The sequence below is a fragment of the Cherax quadricarinatus genome, unplaced genomic scaffold, assembly GCF_038502225.1.
Source record: "Cherax quadricarinatus isolate ZL_2023a unplaced genomic scaffold, ASM3850222v1 Contig29, whole genome shotgun sequence".
Classification (NCBI taxonomy): Eukaryota; Metazoa; Arthropoda; class Malacostraca; order Decapoda; family Parastacidae; genus Cherax; species Cherax quadricarinatus.
Window position 1 is genome coordinate 455,001 of NW_027195055.1, and position 20,373 is coordinate 475,373.

General features: G+C 45.0%; 1 protein-coding gene across 14 annotated transcripts in view; it reads left to right on the plus strand.

The window, feature by feature from the left end:
* Nucleotides 1-20,373, plus strand: part of LOC128698833 (abl interactor 2) — a 201,492-nt gene that overhangs the window by 110,796 nt on the left and 70,323 nt on the right. For all 14 annotated transcript variants that reach the window (XR_011391029.1, XM_070079849.1, XM_070079850.1 and 11 more), the window contains one exon: nt 13,423-13,500. Coding sequence is in view for 13 of the 14 variants with exons in the window: in XM_070079849.1 (XP_069935950.1) it covers nt 13,423-13,500 (78 nt within the window). In the remaining variant the exon portion in view is untranslated. The remainder of the gene's footprint in view (nt 1-13,422; nt 13,501-20,373) is intronic.

A 20,373-nucleotide genomic window follows, 5' to 3' on the forward strand; every position in this document is an offset into this window, starting at 1 on the left:
TTTTTCACAATTTATGGTGTTGCGTTATATAGTGAAACTTCATTTTAACATTAATAGGTGTTAGGAGCCGTTTTCCTAAATGATGCAGCAGAAATTGATCTCTATACAATGATTACTGTACAGTTATTACTGTACAATGTTTACTGTACAGTGATCACTCAGTCATATCTCATGATTGTTATAATAGTCATGACAGATTGCAGCAGAAAAGGGTACAGTTTATGGATGTAGAAGAAGTGGTGACAGGAGGTACATGATATTAGAATTAATGAGACTCAAATACTACAGAAAGAAGAGGGCAGAATTCCTGGGCTTAATAGTAGACAACAGTTATTACAACCCAGGATTCCAAATGACCTGTTATCCTGGGTTTAAAGGGAGCAAAATAAACACAGCAGAAAAGTTTTGACTTATTTTATCCTTCACCAATTTAGAACAGCAGTACGTACACTATGTACACTATGTACAGTGATAGGTATTATTGCACTCCATGGTAAGCAAGGCAGAATAGAAGCCACAAGAGAGCAGACCGTGCTTCAACCAGCTCTAAAATGGGAATGACAAGGGCAGACAAGAGAGTGGTACCCACATAACCTCTGTGATTGCCAAAAACATCTTCTTATTGGCTGGAACCTGGTTACTAGTTGAACGACGGGGCCCCATTGTCAACCCTCAGCTACCTGGTTCGCTGGTTGGGGGAGACAGCCTGTAAATGAGGGTGTGTACATGTGCTGAATAAAGGTTACGTACTCTTTGCATGCCACACCCCCACCCCGAGAAGGCTCAGGATTAGGTTGCCACCTCCCAGTGGTAACCGTGCCATCATGGCACAAAATAATGGGACCACCTTTCATCTCAACCATCCAACTCTTAGAGCTCAGCTTTTCTCGTGACAAAAAGCCAAACCCTAAACTCAGAGCAAAACAGCAGACAGACGGGCTAGCTTAGGTCCAAGATACAGGCGGACGGTAGCCCGCATCCCCTCACTAAAAAAAAAACCCCACACCAGGGGATAAAAAAAAAAAGAGCTTGGAAGGGGTTACCACAAGTAACCTAACACATCCTAACCTAATATACAATTATAAATAATATTAGATTCTAGATAAGGAATCTGCCAACATATTTTCTTTGCCAGCAATATGTACAATTTTCAAAAAATAGGGTTGCAGTCTTAATGTCCAACGCATGAGCCTTGTGTTGTGGTTCTTCATGGATTGGAGATATACTAGAAGATTGTGATCACTGTAGACAGTGACCACCTGTGATGTCTGGCCCACATAAACATCGAAATGCTCCAAAGCCAGTACCAGAGCGAGGGCTTCTTTTTCAGTGGTAGAGTAAGCCCTCTGATGCGGCTGGAATTTGGCTGAAAAATAGGCTACAGGCTGCAACTCCTCGTTCCTGTTTTGCAATAGTACTGCCCCAACCCCAGACTCTCAAGCATCAACCTGTAATGAAAAAGGTTTGGAGAAGTCTGGAGACAAAAGAATGGGTGCAGTACACAATAATCTTTTTGCTTTATCAAAAGCACTCTGACATTCTGGGGTCCTATTAAAGGGAACTTTGTGACTGGTAAGAGAGGTAAGAGGGGCTACAATATCTGAGAAATTCTTACAGAATCTTCTGTAAAATCCTATCATGCCTAGGAAACGTTGAAGAGATTTCCTATCATGAGGAACTGGATAATCTTTAATGGCAAGAACTTTAGCAAGTTTAGGAGCAACTTTACCACTACCTACTTCATGGCCTAGAAAAGTGATAGTGGCCTGGCCAAAGGAAGATTTAGATAAATTAACAGTTAGATGGGAACTCTGAAAGGTCTCAAAAAGAGCCTTAAGTCTAAATAGGTGTTGATCCCAAGTATCAGACACCACAACAATATCATCCAGGTATGCTGCCGTGCCTTCAAGTCCTTTAATAGCCTGATGGATAAGTTTCTGGAATGAAGAGGGGGAATTTTTCATTCCGAAGGGGGTAACTCTATATTGATAATGACATCCTGGAATTACGAAGGCAGAGATTTCCTTCGCCTTATCCGTCAAAGGTACCTGATAGTAACCTTTAAGATCTAACTTGGACACAAAAGTAGCTTTACCCACAAAGTCGATTACGTCATCCAGATGAGGAAGAGGGTAAGCATCTGTGATTGTGACCTCATTCACCTTACGGTAGTCTGTACACATACGAAACCCTCCATCAGCTTTTTAACAAGGATGCACGGTGAAGCCCATGGACTAGATGCCTTCTCCACTAAACCATGCTCTTAAAGAAATTCTACTTCCTGCTGAAGTAGCCTTTGCTTTTCAGGATTAGCTCTGTAGGGGGAGAGTTTAATAGGTTTAGAGTTTCCCACATCTACATCATGAAAACCTAACGTACATTTTTTCGGCACATCCGAAAAAATATCAGGGTATGACTGTAGAAGCTCAGTTAAACTTGTTGCTTGCGTTTCAGATAGTCCCTCCATTAAAGAGCTAGGGTCCTTGAGGAGGACAGAGTTTGAAAGTTTAACATTAATTTCAGAAATAGAGTGCAAAGAGTCAGAGTCGTCCTTAGAGGAAGAGGACAGAGTCATTACTGGGACTTTATCTGGTGTATGAAAAGATTTTAATTGATTAATGTGGTAAGTTTTAGTTTTTGAGGTCTTATCAATGGGAGCTACCACATAATTTACATCAGATAATTTACTTACAATTTGCATAGGTCCTGTAAATCTAGCTTTCAAGGTGTGGCCAGGTATAGGTTCCTGCACCAACACCTTGTCTCCTGGATGGAAGGAACAGAATTGTGCACTTCTGTCATACCTCTGTTTCATCATATTTTGAGCTGTCTTTAGGTTAGCCTTGGCTAACTGATGTGCCACCTGCAACCTTGAAGACCGGTTGTAGTGTTGAGCTATCGTCTTCTCCCATCCATCCTTCTTTGAGCACCCGAAAAGGACCTCGTACATTGTGCCCAAAGATCAGCTCAAATGGACTATACCCGGTAGACTCTTGCACCGTTTCTCGCACTGAGAACAGCAACAAAGGTAGTGATTCATCCCAGTCTGTAGGAAAATGCATACAAAAAGTTCTCATCATGGTTTTTAACGTCTGATGGAATTTTTCCAAGGCGCCTTGAGACTGAGGATGATACGCAGTGGATAAGTTGTGGATTATCCCTAACCTACTTAATGCTTCCCTAAATGCTTTGGCAGTGAAGTTAGTACCTTGATCACTTCGAATAGTTTTAGGAATGCCAAAACAAGAAATAAATTTTGTTAAAGCTTTGAGAATAGCTTTAGTATTAATACTGCGCATGGGAATTGCTTCAGGATATCTAGTTACTCTATCCATAATGGTAAATAAATACTGATTTCCCGACTTTGACCTAGGTAGTGGACCTACACAATCTATAATTAAATCTGCAAAAGGTTCTCCATCAGCAGGTATTGGTTGGAGAGGTGCAGGTTTAATGGAATGTCCAGGTTTCCCTACTTGCTGACATTCTCGGCAACACCGGATATGATTCTTCACATCCTGCTTTAATTTTGGCCAATAAAATTCTTTTGCGATTCTATATAAGGTTTTAGTAATTCCTAAGTGACCTCCTAATGAAGTATTATGAGCTATATTCAATATTTGAGGTCTAAACTTTGTTGGAACCACTAACCTGTCAGACAATTGCTGGCCCTCTATCTCCTTACCAGTCTCAGTGCAGATCAAATAATCGTTTTTAAGTTTATACTTGACCGGATGATCCAGAGAGGATTTACCCATGGCTGCCTGAAAAGCGAAATTTAAAGAAAGGTCCTTTCGTTGTTCCTCCCGGAAGGACAGTCCCTCGGGCATGGAAACAGAGATATCTGGCAATCCTGCAACCTGGGAATAGGAAGGCTTGATCGGGGTCTGTTCACTTGATTTACAACGCTCCGGCCGGTGTGCCTCGTAAAACAACGTGGCTATTCCGAGATCAGAGTCATCCAAGGATAGGTCAACATTCTCACCAGACAACCCTTGGGATGTTGCCCGAGTTATGGCCAACATCGGAAAAGAATTAATCATTATGGGTTCAGGACACACACTAGCAGTGGTAATGTTATTACCCAGTAATAACATGGCATCTTTCATGGGGAATCCTTTGGATACACCCACAGTCAAGTACGCAGTGTAATATTTGCACTGTACATAAATTTTATGCAAAGGGACAGAATATATAGCTCCTCCAAATGCTTTCAATAAAACAGAGGAATTCAAGAAAGTGTTCTTTGAAAGGGGTAATATTCCCCCTCTTATAAGTGAGCAATATGCTCCAGTATCTCTAAAAGGTTTTGACTTCAGTTGTTTCGGAGTTTTCCTGAAGGGAAATAAGACTCTTACAATAATAAGGGGCCATCCCTTTTTCTACTTCTCTCGGGGACATGTTACTAGGGATATTAGAGATTTTCCCAATGGGTTGGGGTTTGTGGGGGCAGTTGGGACGGATGTGACCTACTTGGTTACAGAGGAAGCAGACGACAGGCTTGCCCTTTACTCCCTGCTGATGTTGCAACTGGTGTCGCTCTGGCTGGTGTCTCTCTGGATACTGTTGTCGAGATGCACCATGTTGAGTAGTTTGTCTCTCACCAGGTGGACCATAAGTTGAGAAGCGTGGCTCACCAGGTGACTTAGTTAGCTGATGTAGACGTTCTCCCTCTGGCTGGCACTTCATTCTCCAAGGTTGACGATCTCTGCACATGCCAGGCTGTTGAAAAGAGGGACAGGACCGCTTGGACAAGGAGCGGTTAGTTTCAAAGGTATCAGCCAACCTGGCTGCCTCCAATGCAGTGGTTAAGTCATGATCCTGCAGAAAGACTCGAACCTCTGATCCCACAGATTCCAGCAGGTTGTCTATCAGAATAAGCTGAACCAGATCCTCAAAGGTTGCAACACCACTTGCTTTATACCAGCTGGTAAAAGCTTTGGTCTGCTGTCGCACAAAATCAACCAGGGATTAACCAAGCTGTCGCCTGCCTAATTTAAACAACTTTCTATATTTAGCTGGGATACATGTATATGCTCCCAAAACTGTGGTCTTCACTACTTTATAATCAGAAAATTCAGTGTCATTTAACACTGACGTAAATTCCTATGCCTTACCAAACAATGCTGTGTGAACCAACGATTCCCAATGCTGTTCCAGCCACCTCAAGGCTCGAGCCTGATTTTCGAAGCTTTCAAAAAATTGTTCTGGTTCGGCCTCATTAAAGCGGGGAACAAGCTGTACTGCTTTCTGTAAACAGAAGTCATCTACAGAATGCAAAAACTGCCTCCTTTCTTTTTCCCTATCAAATTCTTCTTTTGCAAATGCTCTCTGTTCCCTAGCCTGCTGAAGATTGATTTTTGCCAGCTCAAGTGCCAATGCTGCTGATTCACCTCGAGACAACCCTGCTGCACTATAATGACGATTTTGCTCCGTTGATATATCATCTTCCTCCTGCGAGAACATAGCTCCCGTTGAGGGAGAAGTCTGATGTGCCATCTCTTCTTCTCAAAGTTTGTCAGTAATCAGTGAGCGCAGTTGCGCCGCTGTGAGAGTGCATTCGTAATTAATGCCAATGGAATGAGCAATTTGCCAACAACGCTGTTGGGACAATTTAGGTAGGTTAAACAAAGTATATGCCGACACCAGACGTCTGACTCGTCTAGGTGGCATACCACAATGTATGAGTTATTCGCTATTACCTGGAGTTTACCTGGAGAGAGTTTCGGGGGTCAACGCCCCCGCGGCCCGGTCTGTGACCAGGCCTCCTGGTGGATCAGCGCCTGATCAACCAGGCTGTTGCTGCTGGCTGCACGCAAACCAACGTACGAGCCACAGCCCGGCTGATCAGGAACTGACTTTAGGTGCTTGTCCAGTGCCAGCTTGAAGACTGCCAGGGGTCTGTTGGTAATCCCCCTTATGTGTGCTGGGAGGCAGTTGAACAGTCTCGGGCCCCTGACACTTATTGTATGGTCTCTTAACGTGCTAGTGACACCCCTGCTTTTCATTGGGGGGATGGTGCATCGTCTGCCAAGTCTTTTGCTTTCGTAGTGAGTGATTTTCGTGTGCAAGTTCGGTACTAGTCCCTCTAGGATTTTCCAGGTGTATATAATCATGTATCTCTCCCTCCTGCGTTCCAGGGAATACAGGTTTAGAAACCTCAAGCGCTCCCAGTAATTGAGGTGTTTTATCTCCGTTATGCGCGCCGTGAAAGTTCTCTGTACATTTTCTAGGTCCGCAATTTCACCTGCCTTGAAAGGTGCTGTTAGAGTGCAGCAATATTCCAGCCTAGATAGAACAAGTGACCTGAAGAGTGTCATCATGGGCTTGGCCTCCCTAGTTTTGAAGGTTCTCATTATCCATCCTGTCATTTTTCTAGCAGATGCGATTGATACAATGTTATGGTCCTATGCACAGTATGATTGCAGAATACCCCAGTGTAACACGTTATTTGCAGAACACGCTTAGCTGTGCACAGTACGATTGCAGAATACGCATACAAGGTGGATACGCAATAGCAAAGCTTACTGCAAAATCTTCACACCGAACAGGCTAGTAGCAATTGACACGCAGAGTTTGTAAAGCAATTACAAAATAAACAGTGTAGACATTCCTGGCACTAAAACATTTCCTCTATTCATTAATCGTGTTCCCAGGCACCTCCTATGTTAAACTTCCCTTCCATTTTGAATTCTTAGTCACACAAAAACAGAAGATTTACTCTTTTTCTTGGATAATAAGATATAACTAGGAATGATTGTTTATGGTTTATGGCATCCCAGTAATTGAATCAGACCTGTTAAAAACCCCATAAAACTGACCAGTGTGTGTAGGGGTGCCTTACCCACCCTTAGGAACATCATCAAAAATCTATTGTTTCCACTACTTTGAGCTCAGTATCAAGCTTCTTACTTTTCAGAAACTAATCAAAATCATCTCTATTTCAGTAGCATGTTTTTCATTCTGTCCAATTATATCAAGAAACATCCAGTAAAACCATACAAACAATCCAAGACAACACTTCAAATTGCCATTTTTTTTTACCTCCACAGTCACAGTTTTGTTTTCCCCATCATGCACTGTTTGGGGCAGTTTTTTTTTTATATTGTGCACACTCACTGCACAGATCTATTCTCTCGTATCTGGGCGAAAATTTACTGGTCACAGCTTATTGAGTGAGCTGAGCTCATGACATAAAAAGTGCTTAACCCTTTGACTGTTTCAGGGCCCTCTCTGAAACTGTCATTCTATGTCTCCAAATATTCGAAAAAAAAAAAAATTATTTTTTCTTATGAAAATGTTAGGAATATTTTTACTAGTGTTTTAAGCCTAAAAAAAAATTTTTGCCATCAGTACTTACCGAGATATAGAGCCGCAAAGTTTGCAGAAATTGACGTGCGTACGGCAACAGCGGCGACTGCCGCCCACCCGGTATTCTTTTATTTACTCTAATTCAAAGGTTTCTTGCATTTTTCAATATTTTTCTTTTCCAAGTAACTTATGTGGCCTGTGAGACCAATGTAAGGTGCATTGTTCAAATATACACTCATTATTTACAACACAATAACAGAACAAACTTTATCACTATTAGTTTGTGTATACACTTTTTTTACACAAACAAACAATACAAAACAATGTTTATTACTATTGTTCCATAATATATATACATATGTACAGTCACTAAACACGTTCCTAGAACTGCTGCAGCTTGTGGAACTCTTTGAAACATGGGTATATGCAGAGGGGCACTTCACACTCCTCACACATAAAACGAGTGTCTCTGCGTGTTTGTGGGCGTTTTGTGGTATGCATACATACATAACACCTCTTCTGAGCATTTTTCTTGGCAGTAGTAGGAGGCAGTTGTATGGGGTAGTGATCACCAGGCCTCATACGAGATGACGTCTGTGGGCGCTGGTCTATTGCAGGAGTTGCTCCTTGGTACTTTGCAATTATTTGTCTGATTACTGACAGGCAAAATTCACCATATTTTGGTGTTTTGTTGGTCTTCAACTTGTATATGTTATAAGCATTTAGCATAGAGATATCAACAAGATGGAAAAAAAGTTTGATATACCACTTATAACTCTTGCGTACACAGTCTGCAAACCCAATCTGCATGTCACATTTGTCCACTAAGCGCATATTGAGGTTGTAGTCCATGACAGCTGCAGGCTTTAGAATGGGTTCATTGGTCTCTCTGTTGTCCCTGCCACTGGGTACCATTTCGTTTGTGTGAACTGATGTCAACAATGTGACATCACGTTTGTCATGCCACCGAAATGCCATGATGTCATTGGCAGCAAAGGCTTGCACCTCACCTCTGCGAGTGCCAGCGTCGAACCTTGGCATATGTTTGCGATTACCACGCACTGTGCCACACACGTCTGTCAAGTTCACTCGCAAGAAATCACTGAGTAAGGGGCATGTGTACCAGTTATCAGTAAATAACATATGCCCCTTACCAAGATATGGTTCCATCATTGTTCGAACCACATCACCAGAGATACCCAATAACTTCATGGTATCTCTCAAAGTATTACTGCCAGTGTACACAATAATATCTAAAACAAGACCACTTCTGCAATCACACAGTACAAATAGCTTTATACCAAAGCGTTTCCTCTTGCTTGGTATATATTGCTTGAATGAGAGTCTTCCTTTGAATAAAATCAAGGACTCATCAATAACAAGCTTCCTGAACGGATAAAAATACATGCAGCACTTTTGTTTCAGGTACATAAACACATTTCTTATCTTATATAACCTGTCGCTTCTGTCAGGCCTGGTTTTGTCTGAAAAGTGTAACATACGCAACAGTATCAGGAAACGATTGCCACCTATAATGTCACTAAAACCTGGAGTTGAAATCAGGCGATCTGTTGTCCAGTATGTGGTGACAGTGTGCTTATACACATGTGGCATAAGCATTATTGTGGCAAAAAACAGGTACATCTCTGCCACAGTTGTCTCCTTCCACTTGTGTAGCCGTGATTTTGGTGAGAGAATTGTATTTGCCATGGTGTATTCACAGTATGTGTTGGTTTCCCTGACAATGATGTCCATCAGGGGTTCATCGAAGAATAACTCAAAGCAGTCCAGTTCACTGGCATTGTTCCCAAGTGGACAAGATGGCTTTATTCCACTTTGTGTTTCATCAAAGTCATGGGGACTGGGAACAAACTCGTCACCGTCCTGCCAATCCCAGATGCGGTCTGCTGGTGGGGTCTGGATATTGTACCGTGGTTGTGGCTGTGGTTGTGGCTGTGCAGGTTGTGGTGGTGCAGGTTGTGGCAGTGTGGGGTAGGGTGAGGCTGGTTGTTCTGCTGAGTCAGCCGCGTGGCTAGTAGCGTGGCCCGGTGATGGTGCCACATGGGCCGTGCCACCCTCACTATCACCACCACTGCCTCCTCCCTCACTGTCACCATTCATACCCATCGTTACAATATCGTCATCTTCACTATCAGGTCGTGGTGTTGGGCCACGGGATGTGCTCCCAGAGTTTCTCCTTCCCCTTGGAACAACATATGAAACACTACCAGACCGCATGCTACGTCGTACATATTGGCGCTTCACTGGGGAATATTCACTCTCACTGTCACTAGAACTGCTTTCAATGACCTTGAAATCACTATCACTATCACTGCTATCATCAGGGTGTTGTACACGACCAAATAGTTTCCTCTTTCGTCCTGGTACAGGCGAACGTGAACGTGAACAAGCCGGCACAGCACCAGAGGTCGAAGGTTGTGGGTCATCTGGGTTTTCGTCACTATTTACGTTATCCTGGGCACTTTTTTCGGTAACACTCACTTGAAAACCCTTGAATTCACTGTCACTGACACTTTCATCGCTGTTAGAGCTATCACTTGGGAACAAAAGACCTCCAATCCGCCGAGGAGTGAGGAACTTCTTACCGAGAGGCATGGTGAAAATGGACTGACAACATGGCATTCCCACAATGCACCGCTAGGTCCCAGATTTTTTTCACAGGGTGCACACCGACCACTGAGACCCATTCTCTCCTGTGTAGGCCTATCAGGCCTTTGGCGCTCGATTTGAAGCCGCTAGAATTTGTGCGTATAAATACGTCAGAAACATTGGCTCGTAAGACGTATTTATACGTCGGAAACAGTCAAAGGGTTAAGGGACTCTGGTTTCAATGGCATAGTTCTACGTGACAGGCAGTGAAATAGTTAAGTCCTACCTTACTGGTAGATGCCAGCATGTGTGCATTAGTACTACTACTTCATTAGTCCAACCTGTCAATATATGGATGTCATAGGGCAGTGCCCTAGGCTCTTGTCTACATTAATGACCAACCTAATTCCTCATAGTAACTTAAAGAAGTCTTGTTTGCTGATAACTCTACTTTTGGAAAAATAAACACAGAAGCAGTACATGTATACGTAATGTGATCCTTTATTGTGTCAGTATTTTATACCATTTATTTCCAACTCTCCTTTTGTTATTTCAAACTCAGTCAATGTGAAGTATGTGACAAGATCTACTTGGATGATAGCCAGCAAGCTTACCCTTAGTATTGATAAGATCTACACGATGTTTGCAAGTAAAGCTAAAAATCACTGAATTTAATATAAGAATATATACCTTGTAGCTCATAGAGACCAAGAAAATGGAAAATTTCTAGATATACACCTTGACTATAACCTAAAATTCAACATTCACATCTTTTACCTATCCAAGAAATTTATTTAACCCGTTAATGGTCCAAACATATATATACATTCTCTCGCGTAGTGCCCCAAATTTTTTGAAAAAATAATTTTTTTTTTTAATAGGAAAAAAGAGCATATGGAACCCAGGCATCCCCAGTTATTTTAATATGGCGCACAGTGAGTGCGCACACCCATTCTCTCATGTCTAGGTGACTCAGGCTTATTGTGGCAATGTTGAATGTATGACAAATAAAATGTATATGTACGTTTGGGGCACTAGAGGTAAAAATGTATATTATATACGTTTGGACCGTTTACGGGTTAACTGTAGCCATAGTTTCAAAAGTTTATGTTCTGCAGACAACATTACTTGCTTTGTACTTTCTAACCCATCCCTTGTGCACTTATATCATCTGTACTTGGGGATCTGTTACAATTAAATCAGATGTACAGTAATTCATTGTTACCCAACAAACATCAACTGTCAGAATGATAAGTCATTTTGGTTCCAAGACAACACACACTCCAAGTATTCAAGTCTCAATTTACTTAATATACAAATCATGTGACACCTACTACTATGCGTATTATATATACTAGACACTTAGTTCAAATACCAAGCCAGCGCTCTTGACTCTTCCTAGAGAGTTACCTTAGAACACAGTCACAATACGAGAAACAAATATCTCTCTGCTATACCAAGTATTTGTTTGTTAATTACATCACCAGGCCTCTCCTATATAAAACTTGCTCTCCATTTTGAATCCATCACACTAAAAATCCAAGTTTCCCTATTTCCTGGTTTAATAAAATATTAACAACAATGATGAGCCATCAATTGCAGCTGCTAGAAAAATGACAGGATGGATAATGAGAACCTTCAAAACTAGGGATGCCAAGCCATTGATGACACTCTTCAGGTCACTTGTTCTATCTAGGCTGGAATATTGCTGCACACTAACAGCACCTTTCAAGGCAGGTGAAATTGCTGACCTAGAAAATGTACAGAGAACTTTCACGGTGCGCATAACAGAGATAAAATGCCTCAATTACAGGAGTGCTTGAAGTTCCTGAACCTGTATTCCCTGGAATGCAGGCGGGAGAGATACATGATTATATACACCTGGAAAATCCTAGAGGGACTAATGCCGAACTTGCACACGAAAATCACTCACAACGAAAGCAAAAGACTTGGCAGACGATGCAACATCCCCCCAATGAAAAGCAGGGGTGTCACTAGCACGTTAAGGGACAATACAATAAGTGTCAGGGGCCCGAGACTGTTCAACTGCCTTCCAGCATACATAAGGGGGATTACCAATAGACCCTTGGCAGTCTTCAAGCTGGCACTGGACAAGCACCTAAAGTCGGTACCTGACCAGCCGGGCTGTGGCTCGTACATTGGTTTGCATGCAGCCAGCAGTAACAGCCAGGTTGATCAGGCTCTGATCCACCAGGAGGCCTGGTCACAGACCGGGCCATGAGGGCGTTGACCCCCGGAACTCTCTCCAGGTAAACTCCAGGTAAATGGTTTATGCTATGCCAATAATTGCAGCCAACTCAGTAAAAACCCATAAAACAGACTGGCAGCTTAGGGGACTTCCTGCCATTCCTCAGAAAAATGCCTAAAGTGAAATTTTTCTCCACTTTGAAGCATGTTTCAGGCCAGTTCCACTATGAAACTAACCAAAACAATCACCATTTCATTAGTATGTCTTCCCATCTGTCAATTGGCACTAAGAAAGAGCCAATAAAACCAAGTGGAAACCATCCTAGAAAGCACCTCGAAGCTGCAGTTTTAGCCTGAACACAAGTTCAGAGTTTAGTCATTCCCATCATGCACTGTGTGGGGCACTTTTTTTTTATGCTGTGTACACACACCCAGTCTCTCGTATCTTTCTTTCTTCTTCTTTCAACACACCGGCCGTATCCCACCAAGGCAGGGTGGCCCAAAAAGAAAAACGAAAGTTTCTCTTAAATTTAGTAATTCATACGGGAGAAGGGGTTACTAGCTCCTTGCTCTCTCTCGTATCTTAGCCAAAATTTATTGCTCACAGCATAATTGATATCTGATTATAGCATGGATCTACATAGGCACCACTGTCATCAATAATGTTTATCTACATAGGCACCACTGTCATAAATAATGCTGATCTCCATAGGCACCACTGTCATCAATAATGTTGATCCACGTAGGCATCACTGTCATCAGTAATGTTGATCTACGTAGGCGCCACTGTCATCAGTAATGTTGATTTCCGTAGGCACCACTGGCGTCAGTAATGTTGATCTGCATAGGCACCTCTGGCATCAATAATGTTGATCTATGTAGCCACCACTGGCATCAATAATGTTGATCTATGTAGGCACCACTGGCATCAGTAATGTTGATCTACGTAGGCACCACTGGCATCAGTAATGTTGATCTACGTAGGCACCACTGGCATCAGTAATGTTGATCTACATAGGCACCACTGGCATCAATAACATAGATCATCATGAAGGACAGTGGAAGAGTTAATGGTTCTGAGATACTTTAATTAGTCTTTGATGCTGATGAAGGGCTCTTGATCCGAGAAATTTGAGAGACCTTTCCTTTGGATTGAACTTGATTACATACCAGGCAGTGTCTGTTACAGGAGTTTGAGATACTGCTTGCCTAATTCACCTTATTCCTTGCTATGTCTTGCATTAACAGGGAAAGTTACAAATTATGAAGCATGACTGTGTTTGTTTCTTGTAGCAATGGATGACACACCAGCACCACATCGCATGCCAGGACCCACCACGCCTGCTGTGCCCCCACACTACCTGGAGAAAGGTGAGCTCCTCCTCACTTTCTGTGGCCATATTTGGCCGATGTTGTTTCCTTCTTGTTAATGCTTGCTATGCTGCACTTGTGTAGGCTAGCTGTGTTCATATACTGTACTCTTGAGATAGTCATGTAGGCTAGTTGTGTTCATATACTATACCCTGACATAGTTGTGTATTCTAGCAGTGTCATATACTGTACTCTGACATAGTTGTGTAGGGTAGCAGTGTAGATATACTCAGTCTGCCACATTGTAGGCAGCAGTATAGATATACTTGGTCTGCCACATTGTATGCAGCAGCGTAGGTATAATCTGCTACAGTTGTGTATGCTAGCAAGCAGTAAAGGCTTCTCCGGGATATATTGTGGTCCTAACACTTGTCATCAAGTTTGCCTTACTTCTGTACATATGATCTCTATCAACTCTGACGAACTAATCATGGACATAACAATCACACTATATAGTGAACAATAAACTCTTACAACACAACCCTTGCATCATTTGCCAAAAACCCTTAAAAAAAAAAGTTGTGTAATTTATTTAGTTGCCTCCATTGATAATCAAATTTTGGTTTTGAAGCATTAAGCAGTTCCCCCACTAGCACCTAGCCTCCTACCATTCTTAAAAAGCTATGCTAGTCATGTCAACTAGACAGCGTTTTCCTTATTTAACTAATTCCAAAATTCTATAACCTTTGATTGTTTGAATTATATAAAACACTAGTATAAAAGGTTTGAAGAGAACATAGAGTGCGTGGTGACCACTTGTCCTTTGACCTGAGTGGATGTGCACATGCTCTCCATACTTATACTGTAATGATGTTTATTGTGTCTCCAGTATTAACTTTATTAGTCTGTGATCAGCTGAGAAGGTAGGGTAGTGATAGCTGGTGAAATGACCTGACAGACTTAGGAACAACACAAGTCGTCTGTGAGGAGGAAGAAGAGGCAGATGTGAACCTACACAACACTGGTTTTCAAAAAGGTTGAAACCAAAAGATAAGATTACAGTCCAAGTGATTAAGAGGGAAGACACAACTGTGGCCACACCAGCAACACGAGGACACGGTGAACACACCAGCAACACCAGGACATTGTGACCACACCAGGACACTGTGACCACACCAGCAACACCAGGACACTGTGACCACACCAGCAACACCAGGACACTGTGACCACACTAGCAACACCAGGACACTGTGACCACACCAGCAACACCAGGACACTGTGACCACACCAGCAACACGAGGACACGGTGAACACACCAGCAACACCAGGACACTGTGACCACACCAGCATCACCAGGACACTGTGACCACACCAGCAACACCAGGACACTGTGACCACACCAGGACACTGTGACCACACCAGCAACACCAGGACACTGTGACCACACCAGCAATACCAGGACACTGTGACCACACCAGCAACACCAGGACACTGTGACCACACCAGCAACACCAGGACACTGTGACCACACCAGCAACACCAGGACACTGTGACCACACCAGCAACACCAGGACACTGTGACCACACCAGCAACATGAGGACACTGTAACCACACCAGCAACACCAGGACACTGTGACCACACCATCAACACCAGGATACTATGACCACACCAGGACACTGTGACCACACCAGCAACACCAGGACACTGTGACCACACCAGCAACACCAGGACACTGTGACCACACAAGCAACACCAGGACACTGTGACCACACCAGCAGCACCAGGACGCTGTGACCACACAAGCAACACAAGGACACTGTGACCACACCAGCAGCACGAGGACACTGTTACTACACCAGCAACACCAGGACACTGTGACCACACCAGCGACACCAGGATGCTGTGACCACACCATCAACACCAGGATACTATGACCACACCAAGACACTGTAACCACACCAGCAACTCCAGGATACTGTGACCACATCAGGACACTGTGACCACACCAGCAACACCAGGATACTGTGACCACATCAGGACACTGTGACCACATCAGCAACACCAGGGCACTGTGATCATACCAGCCATACCAGGACACTGTGACCACACCAGCAACACTAGGACACTGTGATCACACCAGCAACACCAGGGCACTGTGACCACACTAGCAACACCAGGACACTGTGACCACACCCGTAACACCAGGACACTGTGATCATACCAGCAACACCAGGACACTGTGACCACACCAGCAGCACAAGAACACTGTGACCACACCTACAACACCCGGACACTGTGACCACACCAGGACACTGTGACCACACCAGCAACACCAAGATACTGTGACCACATCAGGACACTGTGACCACACCAGCAACACTAGGATACTGTGACCGCATCAGGACAATGTGACCAAACCAGCAACACCAGGACACTGTGATCATACCAGCAACACCAGGACACTGTGACCAAACTAACAACACTAGGACACTGTGACCACACAAGCAACACCAGGACACTGTGACCACACCTGCAACACCAGGACACTGTGACCACACCAGCAACATTAGGACACTGTGACCACACCAGGACACTGTGACCACACCAGCAACACCAGGACACTGTGACCACACCAGCAACACCAGGACACTGTGACCACACCAGCAACACCAGGACACTGTGACCACACCAGCAACACGAGGACACTGTTACTACACCAGCAACACCAGGACACTGTGACCACACCAGCAACACCAGGACACTGTGATCACACCAGCAACACCAGGACACTGTGACCACACCTGCAACACCAGGACACTGTGACCACACCAGCAATACCAGGACACTATGACCACACCAGCAACACCAGAAGAGTGACCATACCAGCAACACCAGGACACTGTGGCCATACCAGTAACACCAGGACACTGTGACCACAACACCACCAGCAGGACACTGTGACCACAACACCACCAGCAGGACACTGTGACCACAGCAGCACACTGTGACCATGCCAGCAACACCAGGATACTGTTGCCCCTTCAGGACACTGTGACCACACCAGCAGCACCAGAACACTGTGACGATACTAGCAACACCATGACACTGACCACACCAGCAGTAGCAGGACACTGTGACCACACCAGGACAGTGACCACACCAACAACACCAGGACACTATGACCACACCAGCAACACCATGACACAGTGACCACACTAGCAACACCAGGACACTGTGACCACACCCGTAACACCAGGACACTGTGATCATACCAGCAACACCAGGACACTGTGACCACACCAGCAGCACCAGAACACTGTGACCACACCTACAACACCAGGACACTGTGACCACACCAGGACACTGTGACCACACAAGCAACACCAGGACACTGTGACCACACCAGCAACACCAAGATACTGTGACCACATCAGGACACTGTGACCACACCAGCAACACTGGGATACTGTGACCACATCAGGACAATGAGACCACACCAGCAACACCAGGACACTGTGATCATACCAGCAACACCAGGACACTGTGACCAAACTAACACCACCAGGACACTGTGACCACACCAGCAACACCAGGTCACTGTGACCACACCTGCAACACCAGGGCACTGTGACCACACTAGCAACACCAGGACACTGTGACCACACCCGTAACACCAGGACACTGTGATCATACCAGCAACACCAGGACACTGTGACCACACCAGCAGCACCAGAACACTGTGACCACACCTACAACACCCGGACACTGTGACCACACCAGGACACTGTGACCACACCAGCAACACCAAGATACTGTGACCACATCAGGACACTGTGACCACACCAGCAACACTAGGATACTGTGACCGCATCAGGACAATGTGACCACACCAGCAACACCAGGACACTGTGATCATACCAGCAACACCAGGACACTGTGACCAAACTAACAACACCAGGACACTGTGACCACACAAGCAACACCAGGACACTGTGACCACACCTGCAACACCAGGACACTGTGACCACACCAGCAACATTAGGACACTGTGACCACACCAGGACACTGTGACCACACCAGCAACACCAGGACACTGTGACCACACCAGCAACACCAGGACACTGTGACCACACCAGCAACACCAGGACACTGTGACCACACCAGCAACACGAGGACACTGTTACTACACCAGCAACACCAGGACACTGTGACCACACCAGCAACACCAGGACACTGTGATCACACCAGCAACACCAGGACACTGTGACCACACCTGCAACACCAGGACACTGTGACCACACCAGCAATACCAGGACACTATGACCACACCAGCAACACCAGAAGAGTGACCATACCAGCAACACCAGGACACTGTGGCCATACCAGTAACACCAGGACACTGTGACCACAACACCACCAGCAGGACACTGTGACCACAACACCACCAGCAGGACACTGTGACCACAGCAGCACACTGTGACCATGCCAGCAACACCAGGATACTGTTGCCCCTTCAGGACACTGTGACCACACCAGCAGCACCAGAACACTGTGACGATACTAGCAACACCATGACACTGACCACACCAGCAGTAGCAGGACACTGTGACCACACCAGGACAGTGACCACACCAACAACACCAGGACACTATGACCACACCAGCAACACCATGACACTGTGACCACACTAGCAACACCAGGACACTGTGACCACACCCGTAACACCAGGACACTGTGATCATACCAGCAACACCAGGACACTGTGACCACACCAGCAGCACCAGAACACTGTGACCACACCTACAACACCAGGACACTGTGACCACACCAGGACACTGTGACCACACAAGCAACACCAGGACACTGTGACCACACCAGCAACACCAAGATACTGTGACCACATCAGGACACTGTGACCACACCAGCAACACTGGGATACTGTGACCACATCAGGACAATGAGACCACACCAGCAACACCAGGACACTGTGATCATACCAGCAACACCAGGACACTGTGACCAAACTAACACCACCAGGACACTGTGACCACACCAGCAACACCAGGTCACTGTGACCACACCTGCAACACCAGGACACTGTGACCACACCAGCAACATTAGGACACTGTGACCACACCAGGACACTGTGACCACACCAGCAACACCAGGACACTGTGACCACACCAGCAACACCAGGACACTGTGACCACACCAGCAACACCAGGACACTGTGACCACACCAGCAACACGAGGACACTGTTACTACACCAGCAACACCAGGACACTGTGACCACACCAGCAACACCAGGACACTGTGACCACACCAGGAACACCAGGACACTGTGACCACACCTGCAACACCAGGACACTGTGACCACACCAGCAATACCAGGACACTATGACCACACCAGCAACACCAGAAGAGTGACCATACCAGCAACACCAGGACACTGTGGCCATACCAGTAACACCAGGACACTGTGACCACAACACCACCAGCAGGACACTGTGACCACACCAGCACACTGTGACCATGCCAGCAACACCAGGATACTGTTGCCCCTTCAGGACACTGTGACCACACCAGCAGCACCAGAACACTGTGACGATACTAGCAACACCATGACACTGACCACACCAGCAGTAGCAGGACACTGTGACCACACCAGGACAGTGACCACACCAACAACACCAGGACACTATGACCACACCAGCAACACCATGACACTGTGATCACACCAGCAATAGCAGGACACTATCACCATCACAACAGTAACACTGCTGTGATGGTGACAGCATTGTAACTGTTGTGGTGGTGACAGCACTGTTACTGTTGTAATGGTGGCATAATTGTAACTTGTGATGGTGTCAGCAGTGTTACTGTTGTGATGGTGACAGCTTTGTAACTGTTGTGATGGCAACAGCAGTGTTACTGTTCTGATGGTGACAGCAGTGTTACTGTTGTGATGGTGACAGCAGTGTTACTGTTGTGAGGGTGACAGCAGTGTTACTGTTGTAATGGTGACATCACTGTAACTGTTGTGATGGTGTCAGCAGTGTTACTGTTGTAATGGTGACAGCATTGTTACTGTTGTAATGGTGACAGCAGTGTTACTGTTGTGATGGTGACAGCAGTGTTACTGTTGTAATGGTGAAAACATTGTAACTGTAGTGATGGTGACAGCAGTGTTACTGTTGTGATGGTGACAGCAGTGTTACTGTTGTAATGGTGACAGCAGTGTTACTGTTGTGATGGTGACAGCAGTGTTACTGTTGTGATGGTGACAACAGTGTTACTGTTGTGATGGTAATGTCAGTGTTACTGTTGTGATGGTGATGGCAGTGTTACTGTTGTGATGGTGACAACAGTGTTACTGTTGTGATGGTGACAGCAGTGTTACTGTTGTGATGGTGACAGTGTTACTGTTGTGATGGTGACAACAGTGTTACTGTTGTGATGGTAATGTCAGTGTTACTGTTGTGATGGTGACAGCAGTGTTACTGTTGCAATGGTGACAGCAGTGTTACTTTTGTGATGGTGACAGCAGTGTTACTGTTGTGAGGGTGACAGCAGTGTTACTGTTGTAATGGTGAAAACATTGTAACTGTAGTGATGGTGACAGCAGTGTTACTGTTGTGATGGTGACAGCAGTGTTACTGTTGTAATGGTGATAGCATTGTAACTGGAGTGATGGTGACAGCTGTGTTACTATTGTGATGGTGACAGCATTGTATCTGTTGTGATGGCAACAGCAGTGTTACTGTTCTGATGGTGACAGCAGTGTTACTGTTGTGATGGTGACAGTGTTACTGTTGTGATGGTGATGGCAGTGTTACTGTTGTGATGGTGACAACAGTGTTACTGTTGTGATGGTGACAACAGTGTTACTGTTGTGATGGTAATGTCAGTGTTACTGTTGTGATGGTGACA